The sequence below is a fragment of the Trypanosoma conorhini genome, assembly GCF_003719485.1.
Source record: "Trypanosoma conorhini strain 025E chromosome Unknown Tco_14.4_contig_00660, whole genome shotgun sequence".
In the NCBI taxonomy this organism is placed as follows: domain Eukaryota; phylum Euglenozoa; class Kinetoplastea; order Trypanosomatida; family Trypanosomatidae; genus Trypanosoma; species Trypanosoma conorhini.
In genome coordinates this window covers 1-9,637 of record NW_021704750.1, presented here as the reverse complement: position 1 = coordinate 9,637, position 9,637 = coordinate 1, and the positions used below count along the sequence as shown (strand labels likewise).

Here is a 9,637-nt window from a genome sequence, read left to right as displayed (position 1 = left end):
GCCTGTGCTTTGTGCCATGTCCTCTCGCTCTGGGTGCGTCAGCCTTTTCGTCACCTCTTATTCAACTCTGATGCTCACCCACACACACTTCCTCTCTTCCACACTCGGCGTGGCTTTTTTTTCGTCATTCATGTGGGAATCATTTTTTATTTTATTCTCTTTCTCTCCCTCCAAAACCTAGTTGAAGGGTGGCTTTGTGTTCAACAGCGTCCTGTGGTCTTTGTGCGTTTCTAACAAGTTCTGTCGTGAGCCGCAGGTGCGTGTGTGGCGTTAGGATGTTTGCTAATGAATTTTTGTCACCCAACTCCTTTGTTTGTTTGATATTTCCGCATCAATAATGCCCTGTCAAGGATACTTAATTTTCATCCGCCTAGGGCCTGTGCCTTGGGCGGTCCGCCCCATTATGTTTACAAGCCTCCGCAAGAAATGTGAACCCCAATGAGGATAGCTGGATGACAGGGCTTTTCGCTGAAATATTTTGTGTACTTGCCCATTACTTGTGGTTTTGTTTTGTTTCCAAAGGTGCTACTTTGGAACGCGGTGGTCGCAGTTTTTTTTTATTGTTGTTGTTTTTTTGTTCGTCGCTCTTTCCACCGTACTTCCACCACTACTACCGCTACTTGTACTGCTACCGATACAATTCATGCGAGGGAGTCCGGCGACTGTGGGCCTTGTTAAAGACCTCCGCTTCGTCGCTTTAGAAGTAACCAGTTTATTTCAGAATGCGTTTTGAGTTCGTTTTTTTTTTGCGTAGGTGTATGGGGTTGGTTGAGAAGCCTGCTCTCCGATGCAGGATGCCTGGGTGACACTGAAACCAAACCGTCGTCTCCTTTACTGTTGTACTCTGCCTGTTTCTAGGAGTAGGGGGGGACAGGGCCTCATCCAGGCACATGTTCCGCTACTCGAACGCAACGACTACTACCGAAATATTTTCGTAACTTCCGGCATCTATGCGCGTCGCCAGGTCGGACCTTTACTTGGAGCCTCTCTGTGTTTTGGTGTTTGCCTGCCTTTTATTTGTTAAACTTTTGCTCAAACCAAACCAGGGCAATGCACCGACATGCAAAGCTGGCCTGCCGCGCGTGGGACGCGTAAAAGAAAAGGAAGTGCGTGTGTGTGTGGCTGGGTGGGTGGACGGGGAGGGCAGAAGGAAGTGAAGGTAGAGGAGTGAACGCGGGGTGACGAACGAGGTGAGTGTATCTCGTTACCTGATCAACCTCCTCCCGTCTCTCTCTCTCTCTCTCACTTTCACCTCTTTTTTTTTTGCCCTTCCACCCAACGCAATCACCTTCTGTTGTTCTCCCTCCTTGCTGTCAAGTTTTCTCTACAACTGCTGGCTCAGGGGAGATGGGAGTGAGTTGCGGTTATGGTGTATTTTTTTTTCCTTTTGCTGTGTATTTATTTTTGTTTTATTTTTGTCTGAGCTTCCCCCACCGCTTCTCGCCGTTGGTTGTTTCCCGCCTCTGCGAACCACCTCCCCCCTCCCGTTCCGCCCCGGGATCCATTTAAGCGACCCGCCCTGCGGCCGCCCTCTTGTAGTAGATTTTCTTCTTCTGGTGTGTGTGTGTGTGTGTATGCTTGTGCCAGAGCGCAGTGGTGAATTTGGGGCGTTTCTCTTTTTCTGCGTTAAGGCTCTTTGCCCTCGGCGTCGCGCCGCTTGCGGGGAATTTGTTTGTTTGTTCGTTTTTAGTCTGCGTCTCTCCCTCACGTCTGTTGCGCAGTTTCTTTGCTTCCTTTTCCCTGTCTTTCTTTCTCCCCTCTGCCATCGTCGCCAGCCCGGCGTCGCTGTTAGAACCCCTTCCCATCCGCTCTCGCCGCGGAAACAGAGGGCGAAGACCGGCACAAGGGAGAGGGGGAGGATGCGGCATGGTGTCTGCTGCCGCAATGTCTTTGATCCCGCTTTTATGCGCCGAGTGAAGCGGACACTGGCGTCATACAAGGAAGCCATGGACCACTCCGCAAGGAAGGGCGTGTCTCGCGAGGCATTTGTTGACATTGGCGAGAAGGGCCCGGCGTGGTACCTGGGGCACATGCAACTTGCCTCGCAGTCCTTGACCGAGAAGGTGAAGGACGCGGATTTCGTGCTGGAAATACGGGATGCACGACTGCCGTTTTCGACGGAAAACCCCAACCTGCGGAAGATCATCTCCGGCCGGCCGAGGCTCATTGTCTTCAACAAGGCAGAGATGTCTAATGAAGATTGCAACCGCACCATACAACAGTACTACGAGAAGACGGGCAGCTTTGCTCTCTTCACGAGCGCTAAGAGAAGTTGGCGGGACACGGTTGAGGCCGTGCAGCGATTTGTGACACACATTTTACCCGCGCAACAATTTAAGACGACCGCGCATGTTGGACTTGTGGTTGGGATGCCCAACGTCGGCAAGTCAACCCTCATCAACTCCTTACGATTGGCACATGAATATCAGTTCCATCGCGAGGATTTTAGGCGTCCCCGTACGCCGGAAGCTGTGAGTATTTCTCCCGGCACGACGAAAGGTGTGAAGCTCGTTCCGGTGTGTCGTGATCCTAATATTGTCCTCTACGACTCCCCTGGTCTTACTCTTCCGGGGTGTTTTTCAAAGGAGTCGGGGTTAAAGTTGGCTGCGTGTGGGATTATACCCACGAATGACATCACACTTCCTCGTAGTGTTGTGGCCCGCTACATTTACGACGTCCTAACAGCCGCAGGTATTGCGGAGCACATGGCAGAGTGTTTGCACCTCCCACGCGCCCCAATCAGCTTTGACGACTGCATTGCAATGATCTGTGAGCGCAGCGGCACCAGTGGGCAAACTGATTTGGGCAATATAGACCCTGTACGGGCGCAGATGTTTTTGATACACGATTTCCAGATGGGAAATATGGGGCGTATTACGTTGGACCGCCTGCCCAATAAAGTGCGGCGACAGGTAGCGATGCACGAGCACTGCCAACTGGGTGACGGCAGGGACGCGAAAACGCAAAGTAGTGCCGAAAATAATGAGTTTATCTGGACCCACCACGTGAAGGCCTCAGACGTGGTGGCGCGCTACTCGGAAGACATGCGCGAGGTCATGGAGGAGCTGCAAGGGGGAGTGTCGACGCAGGACGTGGCCTTTCATTCACGTCCACGGAGCGACAGCACCGTCATCAGTCGCAGGAAAGGGCCCATCAGTCGGGTAAGTGTGCATGACGAGAGTTTTCGACGAAACACCCGCATTGCTCCAGGGCGCTAAGAGAAGAGGATAAGCGAATGGAGAGGAAGAGCAAACAAGGAACGCAGGTGTGTGCCTGGACATGTGTCTTGCACAAAGAGCGATGTATATTTTTGAATGGGGCTGAGTTAAGTTGTGAACCCCCGCTTTCCTGCAATTGGTACTTTGGATTTCTTATGCTCCCTCGGGCCCTTGCCCATTTCCCCCCCCCCCCCTGCGTGTTTGTCGTGTAGGCTAACATTGCACCGTAAAAGAAAGGAAGAAGGGGCGACGAACTGTCAGGTGAATTATGGCGGACGCCTACCCCGCCAAGCTTGTTGAGGAGCTTCATAGAGCAAAACAGAGCCTCTCCGAGGTGATCGATGAGTGCGTCTTTGTGGAGCGCCAACGCGACCAGATTGAGCAGGAGTTGACGGCAGAACTAAGGGAACGTGATCGACTGGTTTCCGACACATGCGCTTCCTTGGTGTCTTTGACCGAGTACCTCTCGCTATTGGAACGCCGTGTCATCCTTCCCGCTTTGGGGACGTTTAGTGCGGTGGTGCGTAAGGTGCCGGCGGTAGCTGGGACTCGCAGCTCGACTCTTGAGCGTGTTGAGGAGAGTCTTAGTGCGAACAATTCCACCTCCTTTCGAGGCATATTAGCGAGAATGCCCCCCATATCTGGTGACATTGAGACTGGGATTCGACAGATGCTGTTAGACACTGCAGACTTTTTCTCCATTGAAGAGGCTTACGTGCTGCTTCGCGCCCTCCTGGAAGAGAAGGATAAACTGGTAGAGAAGCTCAATGACACTTTGCTTCATATGAATGATGTTGTTTTGAAGCTTCGTGCCTCGCGCTCTGTGTCCGTGAATCACGGAGATGAACTTCGGGAGCTGCGTCAAAAAGTGGCGGCGCTCACGCAGGAGCTCATGCTCCGTGAGGACGAAAAGCGGGGGGTGTTGCATCGCCTTGCGTTACTTGAGGAGGACCTGAGTAGGGAACGCAAGAGCGTTGGGGAGCTGCATCGGCTGCGGGAAACCGTGGCGCGTCAGGATCGAACTATAGAACTGCTGCGTTTGTCTAGTGGGTCGCCGACGCGGCTGCAGCCAGGCTCTTTGGCGTCGGACAATAACGGTGCTGCCGTGGGCGGTGTCAATGAGGAAGAGTTGATCCCCCAGCTAAAGGCAAATGAAATGACAATTGGAGCGCTCAACAAGGAGCTGGCGATATTAGAGGAAAACTACCGGGTGTTGGAGAGGCGCAGTGAGAGGGAGCGGGAGGAACTCCAGTCGGAATTGGCAGTTGCCAGGCGCAGGCACCAGGCAGAACAAGAAGAGTGTAATACCGTTCTTGGACGAGTTACGATGGAACTGGAGCAGTTAGTGGCTGAAAATGCACAATTGAAGAGGAGACTCAAGCAGATGCATGCCAAAAAAAGCATTGCTATCGAAGGTTCATAGAAGGAGAAAGAGCGGCGGTGGGATTTTTTGGGTCGTTTCTTCTTTCTTTCTTTTTTTGCTTTTTCTGCTTGTATTTGCTTGGGGTCTGCGAGGTGTTGTCCGAGTCTTTCTCTTGCAGATGAAGCTATTTTTTTTTACTTACTACCCCTCATTCTTGTTGCGGCTGTAAGGGTCCTTCTGTCGCAGGTGGTGTGTGGTGGTTTGGGAAATGGCAAGCGCCCTCCCACCGAAGTGGACCCGCCTGCCGATCCGCACTCGTCCCCATCGGAACCCGCTGGCAGAAAACAGTGATGTCCATCCCGATAGTCCGTTAGAGTTGGAGCGCCGGTGCGTCGACTTGTTTCCCGCGATGCCCAAGCCGGTAGTTGAGATTGTCGATGTGGGGTGTGCGTTCGGCGGCATGCTCTTCGTACTTGCGCAGGAGTTTCCCGATGCGTGCATGCTCGGTCTTGAGATACGCCCGAAGGTGGTCAAGTTTGCCCAAGAAAAAACGCTGGGTCTTCGAGAGGCCGCTGCCGGCTCTTCCCACCACTTCCGCAATCTCTGGTTTGAGCAGATGAATGTGATGAAATTTGGGTCGAACTGCTTCCGTAAGGGGCAGCTGCGGGCCCTCTTCTTCTGCTACCCGGACCCTCACTGGAAGAAGAAGAATGTTCGTCGGCGCATTATCTCACCCGGGCTCGTTCACGAGTACGCCTACTGGTTGAAGCTGGGAGGGCTGCTCTTCACCGTGTCAGATGTCGAGGAGCTGGAGCAATGGATGGTGTCGTGCCTCGACGGATGCCCACTCTTCCGGCGGCTGAGCGAGGAGGAGCTGCAAAGCGACGCCATGACGCGGAAGGTGCTGAACCACGCCACGGACGCTAGTGAGGACGCGCAACGCACGGCGCGAAAGGGGCTGCAAAAGCACTACGCGGTATATGTCCGTGTATAATGGTGTGTACAGGCTCGTTGTTGTTGTTGATGTGAAACGGGCCTTTTAACTAAGCGACCCCAAACCCACTCAACTGAATGGAAAAATTTAAAAAAAGGGCGGGGAGGCGGGGGATGGGGGGAAGCTGGATGCTCATGCGTCCGGCTTCGTAAGACCCTTAACATGTGAACTGGGCCCTCAGAAGACGTTGTGGTAACATATTTCCACCCGTTCTTAATACTGCTTTTTTTTACTTTTTCCTTCTCTTGCATTTTTCTTTTCTCCTTGTTAGTCTCTGTGTCTGTGTTGCGGCGTATGTATATTGCTGCAGTTGCTGCGCCTGTCTACTGATTCGTTTGCGGCCACCTACTTCGTGTTTTCGGCCGCTGCAGCCAGCAACCCCCCAAAAGCTGTTTTCCTGCAAAAAGAAAATGGCATTGGAGATGTACGGTGTGTGGTGCTTCGTCGCTGTCGTGGTCATCGCACACATTGTCGCGATTCTGGCAGTAATTTGGCGGCTGTGGAATGTGGCGCCCAAGCGGCTAGTGCGGCGAGACGAGCCCCGCAAGGCGTTGCCGAGGCGGGAGCTCCACAAGGAAGATTAGTTTTATACATGTGCTCACGCGTGTGTGTGGGTGTGTGTTTTGTTTTTCCCCTTCTTTCTGCTTGGGTGCAACCTGAGGGTAAGAAGGAGCGCACAACAGCATCACCAAAGTAAAAAAAAAAAAAGTGGGGCCGACACAGCCGCGTCGCTGCGTTACAAACAGAGGTGTCTTTGCACGGCGCTTCCGTGTGGAAGAAAAGCAAATAAAAAAAACAGTGATTTGGAAGTATGTGTGTCTCCGTAGTTAGCAGCCTCTGCCTGTAGGCGCTGGTGTACCCTATAGACGCGGAAGCTGTTTTTTTCCGCTTCCTCTTCTTCGGAAAGAGAGGCGGAAGCTGATTATACAAACAAACCATGGTCGTCTTTGCACGACCTTTTTTTTTCCTTTTTGTTGTTGTTGTCTCTTCTTCGTTTGCTGCGTCTTCGCGGGCAGTTCAGTCTACAGAGCCGAAAAAGGAAGGAAAGTGAAGGTAAGCACACGCCCGCAAGACATGTCTTATCAGTCCAGTGAAGCAAAGAAGGAGGAGTTCCGCAAGTACCTCGAGCGGAAGCAGGTGATCGACACCTTGACGCGTGTGCTTGTAAACCTGTACGAGGAGCCGGAAAAGCCGGAGGACCCGGTGGACTTCATTAAGAAGGTGCTTGGTGGCGCTTCCGCCGCAGACTACGAGGCACTTCAGCAGGAGAATGCGTGCCTCAAGGCGGAGGTGGAGGCTCTACGGAAGAGGGTGAGTGAGGAGTCGTAGCTGCGGGGGATATACCCTGGCAACTCTGCTAGAATGAATGTATATAAGGGGGTTCATTGTAGGGCGTCTCTGGTTGGGAGCCTTCTCGCACTTGGGTGACACTTTTGTACGAATTTGATTTCCCCTGACGAAGTACACTGGGTTTTTGCGTCATCCTTCTCCTCTGCTTTTCTCGTTTTCCTTTGTTTTACCTACTTTTATGAGGGCTGTGCGACTTGTGTTGCTGGTGGCTTTGTCACTAACTGTGTTCAGCCCACAAAGACGATGCAGCATCAGCAACAGCGGCCAAGTATCTTGTCCTACCCCACTGGATGGGTGGCGAACGGTCTCTCCTGGAGCACGCGAGAAAATGCGCCCTTTCGCTTTGCCGTTTCCTCATACATACAGGAGTACAAAAATCATGTGGATATTGTGCAGAAAAACGAAGAGGGGGAACTCGTATGTAGAGCAACGTGGGAGCATTGCTACCCGCCAACCAAGGTGATGTTTGCCCCTGAAAAGACCGCGACAGATCTCATCATTACAACGGCCGATTATCTTCGGTTGTGGGAGGTGAAGGAGGGTCCCCCAGAACGTAGCAGTGAGGATAACCACCGCGAGGGTGATGACCCGCGCAAAGTGGCGTCAAAAAAGGATCACATAGACTCACACGTGGTGTTTAAGACGGTGTTTGATAGCGGGAAGCAGCAGAATGAATTTTGCTTCCCGGTCACCTCCTGTGATTGGAACAGCGACGACCCCAACATTGTTGGTTGCTGTAGCGTGGATACCACCGTCACCATTTGGGACATTGAGAGTGGGAAGAACACGCGACTTATCGCCCATGACAAGGACGTCTACGACATCGCATTTGCGAAGGGCACCCACACTTTTGCCAGCTGCGGGGCGGACGGCTCGGTGCGCATATTTGACTTGCGGGAGATTGAGCATTGTACTATTCTGTACGAGTCACACTCGCTGTCGCCGCTCCTGCGGGTGGCGTGGGACAAGCTAGACCAAACGTACATATCCACCTTTGGTGTTGAAGGAACAGAAGTTGTTGTCTTGGATACCCGCTTTCCCGCCTTTCCTGTGGGCGTTTTGCGAAACGTCCGCCCGCAGCCGATTAACAGTGTTTGCTGGGCGCCGAACTCTGTGACAAATCTTTGTAGTGCTGGTGAGGATGGCACTGCCTACATTTGGGACATCAATGAACTCCCGAGTGTGGCACCAAAGTGCATCATGAACTACAAGGGTGAACACCCTATTAACAACATTTTGTGGTCCTCGCAACACGAACAGTGGATCGCCATTACCACTGGGCAAGAGGCACAACTACTTCATGTGTAGCCGATGTGGAAACCCGAGGAGGTGGTGGGCAAGTGGGGGAAGTTAATGCAGAAGTGTTTTAGGGAATACACCTGCCATATCCACCTAGTTGGGGGCCTTGTAGATGTTGGATTACTTGTATTGCCAAAATAAACAATAACATCTCCATAACACATATATTTGCTGTTTTGTTCTGTATCTCTCTTTCTTTCTTCGCATTAGTGAAACTTATTGTTTTATATTTGTATTTGTTTTTTTTCTTGCTTGTTTTTTCCTCTTTTACTGCCCTTTTTCTTCTTTCCCTCACGCAGCTACCCTAAGAAGGAGGGAGTGGTGGGGTTTGATAGTGCGCCGAGGGGATGTCGCTGCTGAATACGACGCTTCAGACCTTGGTGGTCCGACTTCGCGATATGTCTGGGAACGTGACGCAGCAAAAGCTTCATAATCGTGTCTTTGACGCATATGAGGCAAAGTCCCTTGTGTTTGAGGCCATTTCACCGGAGCAGCAGGCCGTCATGCGGCAGTTTGGCACGATTCCCCCGCACCACCCTGTGGGGCAGCCTGTGCTGCTGGATGGCTGGGCTGATCTTCTTAGCGTTCATAAGGAAGACAACCTCTACCAGCTGCTACCCCGCCGCGCAAAAAACAACGCCAGCTACAGCACCATGAGAGCCATCTGCTGCAGCGCCGGCTCGCCGTTCACGATGGATCATCGTCTAGACCCTATAGACTACAAATTCGTTTTTCGTGCGGCTGACATGGAGGTGCGAAATAAGTTTAATGCGGCAAGTGCGGACAAAGTCCCGCCCACCATCTGGTTCGACGGCATTTTAAGCGCGTCCAACGATTCTGGCCTGGTGAGTTGCCATAATTCCCTTTCTCCAGCACACATTAACAACTTAGCAGGTACCTACCAGTTCCTCAAGGAGTGGTCAAAGGAGCCGCCGGAGGGCGACCGCCACCGACAGCTGAAGGAAATGTATTCCAAACTCTTGTCGAGGCGCACGCACCTCTTCATTGGCTCCTCATCCGTCCCTGGGAGGGAAATTCTCAACTACGCCAAGTCGAAGAATGTCTTTGTGTACGCCAAGAGAGGAATGCACTACGTCTTTCATGCCTGAACCGAAGGAAAGAAGGGAAGCGGAGGGGGAGGAGAAGGAGGGAGCGAATAAAAGAACAGGGATTTGGGAAACACTCCTTACATGAAAGAACTGAAAAGAAAAAGAAGTCGACACAAAGAGAGAAACCGTAGAAGAAGAAAAGAAAAGAAAAAAAAACACGCACACAGTTCCGCACGTGTCGTTTCTTATATATATATATATATCCATTTTTTTACACATCACATACGTGTCTGCCCTTTTAACGTGGCCGTCGTTCCTCCGCATGGGGGATGGGGAGACGGCGGTGGTGTGGTACGACACGGCT

The 9,637-nt window shown here is 52.1% G+C and overlaps 5 protein-coding genes across 5 annotated transcripts, besides 10 other annotated features; all 5 read left to right on the top strand.

The window, feature by feature from the left end:
* Positions 1–550: 550 nt before the first annotated feature.
* Positions 551–579: a sequence feature (A-rich).
* Positions 580–606: 27 nt separating this feature from the next.
* Positions 607–638: a microsatellite.
* A 468-nt stretch (positions 639–1,106) lies between these two features.
* Positions 1,107–1,134: a microsatellite.
* An 83-nt stretch (positions 1,135–1,217) lies between these two features.
* Positions 1,218–1,256: a sequence feature (GA-rich).
* A 300-nt stretch (positions 1,257–1,556) lies between these two features.
* Positions 1,557–1,583: a microsatellite.
* Positions 1,584–1,667: 84 nt separating this feature from the next.
* Positions 1,668–1,694: a sequence feature (A-rich).
* Positions 1,695–1,721: 27 nt separating this feature from the next.
* Positions 1,722–1,754: a sequence feature (GA-rich).
* A 105-nt stretch (positions 1,755–1,859) lies between these two features.
* Tco025E_07905 (putative GTP-binding protein) lies at positions 1,860–3,218 on the top strand (the record flags this gene model as incomplete). The annotated part of the gene is made up of 1 exon (XM_029374764.1): positions 1,860–3,218. The coding sequence occupies one exon, from the start codon at positions 1,860–1,862 to the stop codon at positions 3,216–3,218; it is 1,359 nt and encodes a 452-aa protein (XP_029225126.1).
* Positions 3,219–3,486: 268 nt separating this feature from the next.
* Tco025E_07904 (uncharacterized protein) lies at positions 3,487–4,641 on the top strand (the record flags this gene model as incomplete). The annotated part of the gene is made up of 1 exon (XM_029374763.1): positions 3,487–4,641. The coding sequence occupies one exon, from the start codon at positions 3,487–3,489 to the stop codon at positions 4,639–4,641; it is 1,155 nt and encodes a 384-aa protein (XP_029225125.1).
* Positions 4,642–4,676: 35 nt separating this feature from the next.
* Positions 4,677–4,707: a sequence feature (GA-rich).
* A 142-nt stretch (positions 4,708–4,849) lies between these two features.
* Positions 4,850–5,575, top strand: Tco025E_07903 (tRNA (guanine-N(7)-)-methyltransferase; the record flags this gene model as incomplete). The annotated part of the gene is made up of 1 exon (XM_029374762.1): positions 4,850–5,575. The coding sequence occupies one exon, from the start codon at positions 4,850–4,852 to the stop codon at positions 5,573–5,575; it is 726 nt and encodes a 241-aa protein (XP_029225124.1).
* A 226-nt stretch (positions 5,576–5,801) lies between these two features.
* Positions 5,802–5,844: a sequence feature (A-rich).
* Positions 5,845–7,168: 1,324 nt separating this feature from the next.
* Positions 7,169–8,233, top strand: Tco025E_07902 (WD repeat-containing protein 68; the record flags this gene model as incomplete). Its single annotated transcript, XM_029374761.1, has 1 exon — positions 7,169–8,233. The coding sequence occupies one exon, from the start codon at positions 7,169–7,171 to the stop codon at positions 8,231–8,233; it is 1,065 nt and encodes a 354-aa protein (XP_029225123.1).
* Positions 8,234–8,571: 338 nt separating this feature from the next.
* On the top strand, positions 8,572–9,333 carry Tco025E_07901 (uncharacterized protein; the record flags this gene model as incomplete). The annotated part of the gene is made up of 1 exon (XM_029374760.1): positions 8,572–9,333. The coding sequence occupies one exon, from the start codon at positions 8,572–8,574 to the stop codon at positions 9,331–9,333; it is 762 nt and encodes a 253-aa protein (XP_029225122.1).
* A 186-nt stretch (positions 9,334–9,519) lies between these two features.
* Positions 9,520–9,536: a microsatellite.
* Between the last annotated feature and the right edge of the window lie 101 nt (positions 9,537–9,637).